This window comes from Falco biarmicus, chromosome 10, assembly GCF_023638135.1.
Source record: "Falco biarmicus isolate bFalBia1 chromosome 10, bFalBia1.pri, whole genome shotgun sequence".
Classification (NCBI taxonomy): domain Eukaryota; kingdom Metazoa; phylum Chordata; class Aves; order Falconiformes; family Falconidae; genus Falco; species Falco biarmicus.
This window is the reverse complement of record NC_079297.1, coordinates 18,731,863-18,746,765: the sequence shown is the minus strand read 5'-3', so window position 1 is coordinate 18,746,765 and position 14,903 is coordinate 18,731,863. Positions and strand designations below refer to the sequence as shown.

General features: G+C 47.8%; 3 protein-coding genes across 3 annotated transcripts in view; all 3 read right to left on the bottom strand.

Moving 5' to 3' along the window:
* SYT7 (synaptotagmin 7) overlaps window positions 1–14,903 on the bottom strand; it is a 271,753-nt gene that overhangs the window by 227,800 nt on the left and 29,050 nt on the right. The gene's annotated exons all lie outside the window — the stretch shown is intronic.
* Window positions 4,788–5,732, bottom strand: LOC130155827 (olfactory receptor 1052-like). Its single transcript, XM_056353558.1, has one exon. It carries the CDS (start codon window positions 5,724–5,726, stop codon window positions 4,788–4,790), a length of 939 nt encoding a protein of 312 aa, XP_056209533.1. The 5' UTR covers window positions 5,727–5,732.
* On the bottom strand, window positions 12,028–13,544 carry LOC130155777 (olfactory receptor 1020-like). Its single transcript, XM_056353428.1, has 2 exons — window positions 13,509–13,544; window positions 12,028–12,903 (listed from the first exon to the last, which is right to left on the bottom strand). Exon 2 carries the CDS (start codon window positions 12,805–12,807, stop codon window positions 12,028–12,030), a length of 780 nt encoding a protein of 259 aa, XP_056209403.1. The 5' UTR covers window positions 12,808–12,903; window positions 13,509–13,544.

Genomic DNA, 14,903 nt, shown 5'->3' with positions numbered 1-14,903 from the left:
CCATGTCCCAGGAACACCTCTTCCAGGTGAAAGCACTGGAAAACACAACTTACCTTAGCATAATTTTTCCTCATCTGGGATGGTGCACTAATTTTGCATGGTTTGCACTGGGTGGTGCACAAGGGTTTGTCTTTCCTCACATTGTTTTAGACATGATGCCTAACGTGGAGATAAAAGATAAATTAAGGCTTGTCCCTCTCTGCTCACCAGGGAGAAATCAGCAGCCCCAAAACTCACACTCTATGACAGATAGAATACACGCACATTGATTTTTCCTGGATAACATTAATCATTGCTTGACAGAGTTACACCAGAGAGCAAAGCAAGAGCGCACGCTGCCTGCCGGCTGCCAAACAGACCCAAACTTTAAGGTCGTAACTCTGTGATGATCCTTTGCTGAAGGGGCGAGGTTCGTCTCCAGATCCAGACATCTCATTTCAGCCGTCCTGTGAGCAACGCTTCTGGTCTCCCAGTGTTATTAACGGGGGTTTCAAGCTGCTTTTCACTGCTCCTTGTGTTGATGCCGGAGGCGAAGCTGCGTGGTGCTGTAAGATGCATTGCCAATAATGACAATCGAGCTGTTTGGGGCTGGGGCTGAATCCTCCCCCTCAGGCAGCGTCCTGCCTAGGTGCAGACTTCTGCTGCCGGTGGAGAATTGACCTGAATGCCACAATAAACTAAGACTCATCTTCAATTTTTCTTTACCCAACAAACAAAACACTTTGTGTGAAGCCATCCAAGATGTAGCTATCAAACCCAGGAAGTTTTTGAGGCTGCGGGTTGTGCCACGCACGACAGCTGCCTGCCAGGAGTCACATCTCCCTGCAGCTTGAAGACATTAACTGGACTGGAGCTAAATTAAATTTAAAACCCATTTCTTGCTGCCTTGGATTAGGTATTACTCACGCTGAACAGGTGGGTGGCTGGTCCACGCTCTGCTGAATTGCTAACAGAGTATTTATCCTTGTCCTCCCAGGGAAAGGATCTCCATTTGTGGTACTTGCTTTCCTACCTGAATTGGGTAGGAACTTGCATCTCTTGGGCAAGCCAGTACAAGACCTTCCAACAAGCTGCCCTGGGACTCACTGAGCAGCCTTTCCTTAGTGTTTTCCAAGATTTAACTCACGGTATGGATAAGAGAAAGACTGGCCGCTGCCTAGACCCTGCACCAGGCAGAGCCTCACAGTGCATCCTCCTGGTCCAGTCCAGACAGCCCACTCTTGTGGGGGACGTTATCCTCAAAATCTCAGTACAGGAACAAGGGGAAGGTGCCAGAGCTATAGAGCTAAAACATACCATTTGGGTAGCTGGGGGTTTGAGGGTCTTACAGCCCAGACTAGTGACTGCAGAAAAACTTGGTTAATGGGATGGTTTAAAATGTGAAGTAAAAGCAGCCTGTGCTCACGCCTCCAGTATCCCTCTGCTTTCTCAGGGTGATGGTTTCTGCCAGCCTGAGACAGAGCCGGTGAGGACAGGCTGCCCTGGGTCCTGGGAATCCTGTGGGAGCGGTGGGACAAAGTGGGATTTCTTCTGCTTTGCTCTCGGGGCCGGCTGAACCCTCACAGCCGTTCCCCAGCCTGGCTGGGAAGCCGTGTCTTCTCCCATGCAACATCCACCCACACTTCCACAGCTTTGCTCTTCACAGCATTCACAGAGCCCAGGGTGAAACAGGTCAGGGAATGACATCTTCACCTCGACGGACCTGCCAGATCAAGTGAGGGTCAGTGCCAGCCAAGCCCAAAGCGACCCCAAGAGCCTCCACTGCCCGGTCAATATACAGCCAATTGGGTTTTAAAATTAATGACAGCGTAAGGTGTTTGAACAATACCTGCTCAAAAATGTTGCCTTTCATAGTTTCACACATCCTAAAAAAATTCCAGAAGGTAGTCTTTGTAATATCTGTGTGTCATGTGCGATAGCTGTACTTGAAAACCTCTTACTCTTTCCCCATGGAGCAGCTCTTCTTGGAAGCATTCAATGCTTGGTACAGACTGCACAGGATGAGAAATCCAGCACTGCCTTTTTTTTTCAGTTTATGTTGATATTTAGAGTAAAAAAAGTAAATTCATTTTTCATTTTGATGTACCTGCCTTTATTTTTCAGCCAGAAACTCCTCTGATACTTTGCCTCGAAAGCCGCGAGGGGGCTGCACTGGCCGCAGTGCCTTCCATGAAAGGACCAAAGTCACGGCTTCATCTGCTCAAAAAAACCCCAGCTAGTAAGGAACATTCCTGGTTTTATCCACCTAGCACTCAGTGCTCTATAGCAAAGGGTGGGTTTCTTCCCTGAGAAGGCCACCAGGACAAACTCACCCAGAGCGGCCCAGGAGCAGGGTGATTATATAGGCAGCAGCATCCATTTAATGCAGCACCCGAGGGCACTGAGGGCAGCTGCCCACCTGGGACCGTTTAGGTAGCGATGGATGCAGTTTACATAAGTCAACAGCAACAAATGAAATCCTTCACCTACGTAGGATAAAAATTCAGATCTCTCTATGTATTTTCATTTGCCTTTATCGTAAAATCTAGGATGGGTTTGTTAGGAAGAAAGATGTGCTGCAGGAACCCTTTCTGAGAGGGATCTGTAGATCTGTAGGAAACAGTTGCTGTAGGAGGTGGTAATCTAAAAAACCAGGAATTACCATTTCAAGTTGGGTAGAGTTGGCCCAGATGGTTTAAGAGAAAAATAGTATTCGATAATCTAAATTTCCTACAACCTGAAACCTCGCCCAAGAATTGCATTAGGGGGGGAAAAATTAAATTGCAGTTTAAAGTATCGTTTCTAAATGCAAGGGGAGCTTGGTAAGGGCGGCTTGTTCAAATATCCGACAGTGCCTGTTCATTTTTAACAGGTTCAAGAGCTGATGCTGAGAAAATCAGCGATGTGGATGGGATCAGCCATCGCAGAGGCAGCACCATGGGCTTGTGGTATTTAGGTGCTATCGCTCAGTTCCCACCGTTCGCTACCCAAGGCTTGCTGGCACAGGAGAAAAAGGTTTTACCTAAAATAAAAAGGAGCGGCTATTTCCAACAATGTCCAATAGATGGTGACAATGTATCAGAAATCCTGATCAGTATTTTTCTAGCCACTTAGCATTTTCCCCTTCCAGCACTCCTTTAGTATCTGGAAGGGACAGTTACTTCTGCATCCCTTGGGGCTGACAACAGAGCACAAGGGTAGAGAGCAGGAACAAAAATAAATCATCCATGTATAAACAGGAATGGATTTTATTCAGAAGCAGAAGAAAGGCAACTTTTGAGAAGGAGAGGGACATCTAAAGAGCAGGTATATTTGTACGCTGTCACAGCTCGCCAGCCACAGTAAGAGTCAGCTTCAGGCTGGTCACTTTCATATCAAAAAATAACATAACAAACATAACATAACAAACCTAACCTAACATAACAAACATAACATAACATCATAACAAAACATAACATAACATAACAAACATAACATAACATAACAAACATAACATAACAAACCTAGCATAACACGAAAACATAACATAACATAATAAAATAAAAGCTCCATGTGCTGTGCAGGGTTACATTGCTGTGGGGGTTATTTTTCAGTGTGCTGGGGGGTATTTTCCCCCTGTTGACAATACAGCTCACATCAAGTGACCAGAGGTGGAAAATCCCCATTCCTGACCCAGCCAAGCCTTCTCCGTCCCAGACGATCATCCAACTCCCCTCCCAGAGGAGCTTGTTAAGATGATTTGATCAGGGACAGCTCATACCTTTGAGTGACAAACTGCTAAAGAAATAGAAAAGGGTTTTTTTGCGGGGGAGAGGGCTGTGGTTACCGTTCCCTCTGGCAGCATTGCATTCTCACAGCAACCACAGGTTCCTACTCACAAGATGATGAAAAGGGGGAGGTGCCATTTCTGGCAGGAATTAGTTCTTGCATAAGAAATCAAGACCTTTTTTTAATTATTATTACCCTCATTTATTATTTTTTTGTTTGTTTCACAGTGTTTGGGAGTTTTTTTCTTCCTTTTAAATTCCTTTTCCCTGCTGCCTCTCGCCAAAGTGGAAATCTCTGGATGCAAACGCTACTGACAATATTATTGTCTTTGGTTTTAACAAACCACTTTGGGCATAAATTAGAAAACTAATTAGAGCTTTGTTTCAAGGCCTTGAAAGACAGAAATTGTGAAGGAAAGAATGAAGGGTGTATAGGTGCCTAAAAAGAAGTGACAGAGATCAGTTTAACCCTGCAGTTCAACTCAGCAGCCTGGTTTCCAACAGAGACCTGTTTAAGAGTTTATAATTTGTTCATTTGGCTTATGCACAATATCCCATCGCCATAAGTGCATTAAAACTTCAGAGTTTATCCATTTAGCTCCTGTGTTCCCATCCTTCCTAGAAGGAGTTTTTCACAGGAGCCGCCTCCCCAGCCCAGCCTAAAAATGATTGAGGCCCCAGATAAATTGGGGCTGGGGAGCAACAAGAAAAATCAGTGACGTATGTGTGTTGGCATACACATTTAACACAAGAATATACTGCATTATATATAAATAAATAGCATAATATACATTGAATATTGTATTTTTATATATACACACACACTCATATATTGTTCATAGGACCAGAGACCTAAATGTCCTTTCTGATCAAAAATTATTCCATGTCCTGCTCAAAGCAGGGTTGACTTCACAGCCACATCAGGCTGCTCATGGACTCATCCAGGCAACTTTTGAATATCTCTGTGGACGGAAGCTCCACAGCCTCTGGGAGAAATCCCCATGTTACCCACGTTCCTGTGTCAGGTTTTCAGGATGAGGTTCAGAGCCTGACTATGATCCTTTCTGCTGTTCTCCTTAGAGCATCCTTCACCTCCTTGTTCCTCAGGCTGTAGATGAGGGGGTTCAGCATGGGGATCACCACCGTGTAGAAGACGGAGACCACTTTGTCGGTGTTCAGGGAGTAACTAGAGCTGGGGCGTAGATACATGAAGATGGTCGTCCCATACAACATGGTCACCACTGTCAGGTGGGACACACAGGTGGAGAGGGCTTTTTGCCTGCCTTCAGCTGAACGGATCCTCAGGATGGCGAAGGAGATGAAGATGTAGGAGACCAGAATGATGGAGATGGTGCTGAGCTCAATGATGCCGGCCAAGGAGAAGAGGATGATCTCATTGATGTAAGTGCTGGCACAGGACAGAGCCAGGAGGGGAGGAACATCGCAGAAGAAGTGGTTGATGACGTTGGACCTGCAGAAGGGCAGCCTGATGATGAAGGTCATCTGTATGATGGCGTTCAGGACACCCCCGATGTAGGACCCCACCACCAGCCACATGCAAAGCCCCGGAGTCATAACAGCAGAATAGAGCAGGGGGTTGCAGATGGCGACGTACCGGTCGTATGCCATGGCAGCCAGCAGGAAACACTCGGCTGTCACAAAGACAATGTAGAAGAAGGCTTGGCCCATGCAGCCGACAAAGGAAATGGTCTTCCTCTCCACTAGGAAGTTCACCAAGGTCCTGGGGGCAATCACAGAGGAGAAGCAGATGTCAACAACGGAGAGGCTGCCAAGGAAGAAGTACATGGATGTATGGAGCTGTGGGTGACCTTGGATGACGATAATTATCCCTGTGTTGCCCAAAAGGGTGATGGTGTAAGTGAGCAGCAACAGCACAAAGAGGGCTGCCTTCATCTCCACTCGGTCACTCAGGCCCTCAAGAACAAACTCTGCCACTGAGGTGTGATTCTGCTGGGCCATTCAGGGCTTCGTGTCTGCTGAGGAAGGAGAGAGCCTGGAAATGCAGGACAGTGGAAACCATGCCTTTATTTATTGGAACTGAAACTGATAACTTGATAACTGACACCCTGTAGAGCCAAGGTGCCCAGACCATGCCTTCCTAGGGTGCTAGAGTGGGATGGACTGCACTGTAGCCATCTGCTCTGAGCTCATCCTCCTTCACAGTCCAAGGGAAGAGGAGGTCCTTTCTGGAGGGAGAGCGTCCCGGCTTTCCCAAACACCTTCCCCGCCCTGCAGAGAGTTGCTGCGGAGGGTCTCTCACTTTCTCACCGTGGGCAGACCTTTGGGCAGGTTTATCTCTACTGCAGAATCCTGTTTTAGTACCTGCAGTTTGTTGAGGTCAACAGATATAGCAGCAGTTGGGGGTGCAGGTGACACAGACCAAATCCCCAGCTCTGCCCTCGACCTCCGGGATTAAGTGCTTTTTCCACATTTGTTTCCCTTCCTCCCCATTTCAAACCGATCGTGATAAGGCACCCAGAACAGGACAGCTCTGATTTTGGCACTGTCTTCTGGCTATAATTGTAATATTATAATTTATACAATATAATAATATAATTGTAATAAAAAAATACTGCAGCTTTCCTTTTTTGGTTTTGGAAAGGACATTGAGGTGAAGGGGAAAACCACCCGTCTAATTTGTTGAGTAGGGAGGGAGAGAGGCAGGGGGTGTTGCATGATCCTAAAACTCCTTCAGGACAGGAGGAGTTTAGTACTGCAGCCTCAGAAACCCTGGGGAGATGAAGCCACGGAGACCACGAGCAAAACCGGGGTCCAAAAGTGTTATTTTGAACCGGGGTAAGCATCAAACATTTCCTTGGTACAGTTTAGAGAATATACAATGAAGAGACTAAACACCATAAGAAGTATTTCCCCGTGGCGCTCAGAGCACAGGCACTGGCCCTGGTGTTGGGGTCGCCTGTATGAAGCATTTACATGGGCACCTGAGCCACCACCGCCTGCTGGTGACTTTAACCGTGCCTTGTGTTTCCAGAGGTGGGCTGGGAGATGGAAGGGACTGAGGTGGATTTACGGAGGCGATTTAAGTGCCAGGAGAGAGCTGTGAGTGTTTATGTATATGAACCGACTGTAATGTACGGACTAAGCCTGGACAAAAGTGGGTTCCACGATTCCGTCCTGGAATATGGAGTCACAACTGGTGCTCTCCCCAGCATCTGTCTGCAAAGTGCACTTCATTTCCAGGCGAAAACAAGGTGTTGCTGAGAGCATGGGCAGAGGGGAAGGGCCAAGGGGTGGAAAAGAGCGCCAGGCTGAGAATTCCCTGTTTCAAGATGCCATCTAAGGAGGAAAACCTTCTCAGAGGGAGCCTGCCCGGCACAGCATGGCACCCTGGGGGTTAGGACACATGCGGGGCTTGGTTTTACCTCATTTTCATCAGGCAAAACCCCAGCAGCTGCTGGCTCTCCCTTCAGACACCCGGGTAAGCTGCTCACAAGAATGAAAATGTGAAATACAGGTTCCTGACCCTGATAATGTGGAGGTTCAGCATAAAACAATTCATTCTTTACAGAACTGAGGATGAGAATCAAGTCTTACCCCACCAGATGAGCACCAGGATCAGAAGACTCACTGAAGAACCGTTCTCCATGAGCAGAATGTTTCTATAAAGAAACACTCCTTAATTTTTAAAGCGAACATCACTTTATTTCAGGGCCAGTGGGTGAGCTAAACTTTCCTTTAAAGGTTCTCTCCTCTTCCTCCCCCAGCCTCCTTAAACATACCACAAGCAGCATAATTTCTGATCTTACGACTTTGAAATGCTGGAGTGCATCCCAAGTGCATCCCAGCAGAAATATTTCACCTTCAACTAACCCAGAGGAGCACACCTTTACCCAGTGTAAAGCAGAGCAGCCTCCCCACAGGTGACACACACCAGGGCAGGGTGGCACCAGCAGGACTCACCTGGACCTTTCAGGGAATGGTCACACCCCCCTATCGGATGGGGTCACCTCCTCTTACAAGCTGCAAGGTCTCCTCCAGGTGGGGTGACACTACAGGCTCGGGACGCCTGCACAGTAACTGGGGGGGGGGACCCCTGAAGCCATCCTCCCAGCTTCCCGGTAAACAAGAACGTCTCTCCTGAGCATCTGGGAGCCTCCTGCATATTTTCACCTGATGAAGTCCTTTGCTTGCAGCAACACATGGCTTTTATCTGTGTCTCGGCAGGTCTTTGTGGGCAAGGGGCAGCCTTCCTCAGGGAGCAAGTGTTTCTGTGGCTTGGGCTGCTGTTCCCATCCCTCAGAGGAATGAAACTCGATTGTACGCTGGCTCCTTAATGAGAATCCAGGAGTCACAACAGTCTGAACTGCTAAAAAAGGCTCCGCTATGTGTGTGGGGGGGGGCGTAAAATCCTGTGCTACAACCCTGTCACAAGTACCCATCACTGTTCCAACACTTGGCAGCCTCCAGAGACAGAAAAGGTAGAGATCCAAATGAGCACAAGTTACTCTGCAACAAGCCCCTCTGAAAATCGAGGGGGAGGTGAGAAGGTGCAGCCACAGGGCAATTTACTCCAAGTATCTTAAACACCTATTGCAAGCAGTTTAGGCTGTCATAATTAGCTTTGGATGGATGCCTGGAGCAGATGGGTGGGATTACCAGAGATGAAGGCTGATCCAAGCCTCCAGGCAATGAACAAGCCTGAAAGGCTTCCAGGCTACTGATGCTTAAGAACAGGGATGTCTATACAGGACCTGATTGATAGACAATCCATTAAACCTTTTCACTGTGCTCTAGATAGTCCCAGGAATATCTCACCTGCCCATTTTTTCCTCCCTTTTGCCAGGTCGTTCTGTTGCTCCACCCCTATTGCAAGACCAAAACCATATCATCACAGCCTGTTTGGAAAAAAAGATGTTGCTAATCCAGTTCTTTCTGCAAATTGTGTTTGGTTTTGGCTAGCAGAAAATTGAGAGCGTATTTATGGTAGCATCAGTGTAATTTATCTCTGTTCAACACACTCAATAGACACCAGCTTCTTTCAGTGTCTGCAATGTTTTCAGGAGTTTACAGTTCACACTGTTTCTTTCAGTACAGCTAATTTTTCCCTTTAAATAACAGAAGCCCATGCTTTCAGATTAACCTGACAGCATGGATAGAGTCACCATATAAACAGCAGCTTGTCTATGGATCATGTCTGATCCATAGGTGGGATTTATTAATCTGTCAGTTGTCCACAACATGAAGCACAGATACATGAGCAAGCTGCCTAGACCTGCTGCAGTCAGTAGAAACGAAGGTGATGGTTCAGCCATTCAGCCATGGGTATCCAGGAGTATCTGAGACCCACCATACATCTCCCCTGCTCCCTGAAGGACACAAGTCTTCCTACATCTTGTGCCATATCTGCCACACCTATGTCCAGAAATCCTATGATATCTCAGGTGGAGTTAGATGGATCAACAGACAGTGTAGCCCAGAGGAGGAGCTGCCGTGTCCAAAGGAGACCCACACATGGTCACATGAACAGATGAGTTCTCCATCAGTATTGCTGTGGAACCTAGAGGACTGGCTGAGAGGTGGGCACACGGGATGGGTTTGGGCTCACCCTGCTCCATGTCAGCATGACACATGGACCTACACGTGAGCTACAGGTGTCCCAGCTCCTCTTCCAGTCTGCAGACTCCACCAGTGTGATTCAGTTGGCCAAAGGGATGGCTCTGGCAGAAACGCTGCAGCACTGTCTCGGTTTCATAGTTAATTTTCTTCTTAGCAGCTGGTGCAATGCTGTGGTTTGGATTTGGTATGAGAACAAAGTCGATAGGACACTGATGGTTCTGGTTGCTAGATAATGTTCATACCAAGCCAAGGACTTTGCAGCTCCTCAGGCCCTGCCAGCGAGAGGGCTGGAGGGGCGTGGGAAACCAGGAGATGACACAGCCAGGGCAGCTGGCCTGAACTGGCCAAAGGGGCATTCCATACCATAGAATGTCATGCCCAGTATAGAAACTGGGGGGAGAAGGAGGAAGGGGGGGACACTGGGAGTGATGGTGTTTGTCTTCCTAAGTCCCCATCATGCATGCTGGGGCTGTCCTGGGGATGGATGAGCACCTGCCTGCCCATGGGAAGCGCACAAGGCTGGGGGAGGGGTTCAGCCCAGAGAGGAGGGGGCTCAGGGGGGACCTGATGGCTCCCTACAGCTGCCTGGCAGGGGCTGTGGGCAGGAGGGGTCGGTCTCTGCTCCCAGGGAACAGCGACAGGACAAGGGGGAACGGCCTCAGGTGGTGCCAGGGGAGGTTCAGGTTGGGTGTCAGGGAAAATGTCTTCACTGGGAGGGTGGTCAGGCACTGGGACAGGCTGCCCAGGGGGTGGTGGGGTCTCCATCCCTGGGGGTGTTCAAAAAACACATAGATGCAGTGCTTGGGGACATGGCTTAGTGATGGACTTGGCAGCCCTGGGTTAACGGTTGGTCTTGATGATCTCAGAGGTTTTTTGCAACCTCAGTGATTCTGTGATGCTATAATTCTGTTTGGGGAGTTTCTGTGTCAACACTTTCCCCACTGCTTCATGTTTGTTCCCGCTTTGTTACCAGTCTTCTAGGTACAACTCAAAGCATCCCTCTCTCTTGAAAAGATAAATAAAAATATGCATTCCAGTTATTTACAAAAGAAACTTCTTTCGCTTCTTAGAAAAGAATGATGAAGGTGGCAAAACAATTTATAGAAAGCAGATACACAAATAGTTATCAGGTGAGTAGGTATAAACCTTTGAAAAGTTTATCACTAAATTCTTCACCTCCCTACTATCAACTATGGAGCTGTGTTGTGTATTGCTGCATATAAAGCTATTTTTGGCCTATTATAATTACAGTTTTAATTTTAATTATAACTGAATAATTCTAATTATAATTTTGGCCTATAATAATTATAGTCCCTCTTATAAAGGAGGTAGAAATGGAAAGGAGGAGTTGCAAATAAAAAATATATAGATAAAGCCATGAAAACACAATATACACTGAAATCTGACATATGGCAGTGACATTACCCATAGCTTGGGTTGGTTTCAGCCCCCCTAAACTGAGATGTCTGGAACGTAAATGTGTCAGACAACAACGCTGCATTTCCTATAAGAAACGTTATGCCTTTATGCAACATAATTCACCCCAGCCATTTCCCATATTTATTTTTAAAAATATCATGGTCTTTTTCCTGCTAGTGAGAGAGATTAAAATCAGATGTAATCTTAACCACTCTAAACCTCAAAACTGGGCAGTTAAATCCCACAATTTATGGACCTTCCAATACAGAGAGCTACATGCTTGGAGAACATCAGAGGAAAAAAAATAGGAAGACTATTTCTATTGCAAGTGACCCAACATATTTTGCTTTACTGTACATTCCTCAGTTTGACTACCCAGACGAGAACGTTCCAGTGAAGAGCACGCTGAGGAACCAGCACTGCCCAGTACCCAGTGCCATACAGCAACAATGGCGTTTGAACTATTTATTTGCTGTAAAAAACACATTGCAGGGTTAAAGTGCAGTAGAACATTTTAAGAAAGCCTTTGCCCGTTCTTTGATAGGCCACTGTGGAAGAAGAGGATTCAGAGAAGTTCCTCTCAAATGTCCCCGTTTCCTGCAGCTTTTGGGAAGCATTTCCTCCTCTCCCACCCAAGCCTCCTGGTCTGCTCCATTTGTTCTCCTGCACGCTCCCATTGGCCATGGGGATTACCTGGAAGCACTCAAGTTCACCTAAAATCTGTAGGTCGCACCTCATGGCTGGAAGAGGCACAGCACATGGTAGGGATGGAGCCCACTGAGCTGGTGAATGATGTCTAGGCTGTAGGACAGGGTGACCACGAGTGGGCTCAGGCCAAAGACATCTGAGAACAAAACGGTCCAAGTCCTCAGGCAGGAACCTCACAAACATGTTATTTTCACAGGGCTGAGCCTTGTCATCCTATTTCCCTTGGAGAGAGAGAGGTGACTTGCAGTTGCCTAAGGAACAGCAGGTCCATGAGAAAACCCAGCACACATTTGCCCCCAGGTACTCAAAAACCAGCTGCACACTTGAGCATCTTCCCTCACAGATCAGCCTTTGGTGGCTCTTCAACAAGCAGGTGTTTCTCCTGTTGTGAGATGCACTGCCTGGAGGCAGGTGTGTAACAAATTAATCCCACATCCATAGAGCCAGTCTGAAAAGGGACATTAATATTTAGAGGAATTATCACGTCTTCTCCCTGATTTCAGGACAACCCCAAAACACAGACCCCATTCCCACCAGTGCCTAAATGTCCAGCTGTTTACCGCTTTGGCAGGGAAACAGTCATTCTCCCCACCACTCTCTTCACAGCTCTCTTCACCTCCTGGTTCCTCAGGCTGTAGATGAAGGGGTTCAACATGGGGGTCACCACTGTGTAAAAGACAGAAACAATTTTGTCCCTGGGCAGGGAGTAGCTGGAGCTGGGCCGCAGGTACATGAAGAGGAGGCTCCCGTAGAAGATGGCAACAACCACCATGTGGGATGAGCAGGTCCCAAAAGCTTTGCGCTTGCCCAGCACAGAGCCCATCCTCAGGATGGTGGATAGGATGCGGCCGTAGGAGATGAGGATGACTGATATGGTGGTGACCCCATGGAAGCCCGCAAAAGCGAGTGTCAGCACTTGGTTGAGGTAAGTGTCAGAGCAGGCCAGTTTAAAGAGTGGTGGCCCATCACAGAAGAAGTGGTCAATGACCTTGGGGCTGCAGAAGGACACCCTCAGCCCAACCACTGTGAGCACCAGCGAGCTGACAAACCCAACAGCGTAGGACCCCACCAAGAGGGCAGCGCAGAGCTCCTGGGACATGGCAGCAGGGTAGCACAGGGGGCTGCAGATGGCCAGGTAGCGATCGTACGCCATGGCAGCCAGGAGGTAGCACTCCACAGTTACCAAAGCAACATAGAAATACAGCTGTACGAAGCAGCCAGCAAAAGAAATAGTGTTCCTTTCCGATGAGAGGCTCAGCAGCATTTTGGGTGTCACAACGGAGGAGTAGCAGAGATCCAAGAAGGACAAGTTGCTGAGAAAGAAGTACATGGGCATCTGAAGCTGGGAATCAAGCCAGACTACAGCAATGATGCCAAGGTTTCCCACCACCGTGATGACATAGAAGAGCAGGAAAACCACAAAGAGGGTAACCTGGAGGTCAAGGTGATCTGTGAACCCCTTGAAAATGAATTCTGTCACTGTAGTCCAGTTTTCCCAAGCCATCAGTTTGCAAGGGACCCCCAGCTCTCAGGCAGGGAGGCAGTCTCCATGAGATCAGCTATGGTGACTTCATCCCTTGCTTCATTATTAGTGGGTTTTAATCTTGTGCTCTAGTAGATAGTGATGATGTTTTTCCTAATGAAACCCTGCCAGACACCCTGGCAGGATGCTTAGTTGCTTCACAACCACCTGGCCAGGCAAGGACCCATGATGGTGGGGTACAGGAGGGGCTTGCAGATGGCCACATACCTGTCATAGGCCATCACGGCCAGCAAACCAGTGACCCCTAAAATGACAAAGCAGCAGAGCTGGGCTGCACACCCCAAGAAGCCAATGGTTTTCTCCTCTGTCAAGATCTGCACCAGAATTTTGGTGAGGATGATGGAGGAATAGCAGATGTTGACAAAAGCCAAGTGGCCAAGGAAATAGTGCATGGGGGTGTGAAGGTGAAGATCACTCCCAACTAATACAGTTATCCCAAAGTTTCCCGATAGCATCACTGTGTACATGGCCAGGAAAGCCAAGAAAAGGGGGACCTGGAGATCCAGGCGGATGGTCAGCCCCACAAGAATGAAGTCATGCATATCAGTGTGATTGACAGGTGCCACTCTCTGTAACAAATTCCACCTGTGGGAGACAGATAAAATGGCAGATAATGGTTTGAGCAGCTCAGCAGGACCCTCAGCTTCCTCAGTGTCACCACATGGAGGCAGAGCTCTTCCTACTGGAAGGTCATAAAACATCAGCTGGACTCTGGATAGCCCTTGGAAAAGCCAAACCTTCATCCAGCAGCTTTGAAAGGATCTTAAAGCCAAGACCTACCTGTCAATTTGAACAGTGAGAACACCCACCTAGGTTTAGCATGTCAGCTCCTGCACAGCTTCCGAGTTGTGCTTTCCTGAGGACATTTAACATGGCAGCAAGGTCAATCCACTGGGCATTTCTCAGTAATAACCATATTTTTTTAAATTCAGATGTTTAACAGATTTTGGTTTTTTCCTTAGTAAATTACAAGTACATTTTGAACAGAATTGTTTTTTTAAAAATAAACCCACATGGAACTATTCAGTTTGCAGAAATACTTTTCCCATTGACTTTCATTTCCCTTTGCAAAACAAAGCAGAGCAAAACCATGGGCATTTTTCTTCTAAAGCTGACACAAACACACACACTTTTCAGTATACACAGCCTTGATAACCCCACAGGAAGGGGAGTCTGCGGTGGCACAGTGACAATGGGGAGACTCACTTGGATGTAGAGCCGAGGCCATGCAAGCAAACAGGAGGAGCGGAGCTGGGCAGGGAGGGGAGGTACCACAGCCTGGGCTGTAGGTAACCAGCACAGTTACACCCCAGCCAGCAGCACAGCCCCAGGCAGCCACTCCCTCACCCCCCTACATCAGGGTGGAAGGGTAAAACTGAGAAAACTCGTGGATTAGGTAAGGACAGTTCAACAGGCAAAGCAGAAGCCACACACAAGCACAGCAAAGCAAGGAATTCCTTCACAGCTTCCCACGGGCAGACAGCTGCTCAACCATCCCCAGGGCAGCCGGGCTCCAGCAGTTGCGATGGGGACTGAGGAAGACAAACACCATCACACTGAATGCCATCCCTCCTCCTCCTTCTTCTTCCCCCAGCTTATATACTATGCATGACATGAAATGGCACGGAATAGCCCTTTGGCTAATTGAGGTCAGCTGCCCCAGCTGTGTCCCCTCCCTTTCTTGCACCCACCCTTTCTCACTGGCAGAGCCAGAAAAACTGAAAAGTCCTTGACTTAGTACGAACATCACCCAGCAGCAACTACAAACATCGGTGTGCTATCAACATTCTCATACTAAATCCAAACCACAGCACTGCACCAGCTATGGAGAAGAAAATTCACTCCATCCCAGCTGAACCCAATAATGAGCACCCTCTCGCCTTGGCCAT

Bases quoted from the DNA above. Each gene is read 5' to 3' on its own strand.
- LOC130155827 (XM_056353558.1), bottom strand. From the start codon at position 5,726: ATGGCCCAGCAGAATCACACCTCAGTGGCAGAGTTTGTTCTTGAGGGC.
- LOC130155777 (XM_056353428.1), bottom strand. From the start codon at position 12,807: ATGCCCATGTACTTCTTTCTCAGCAACTTGTCCTTCTTGGATCTCTGC.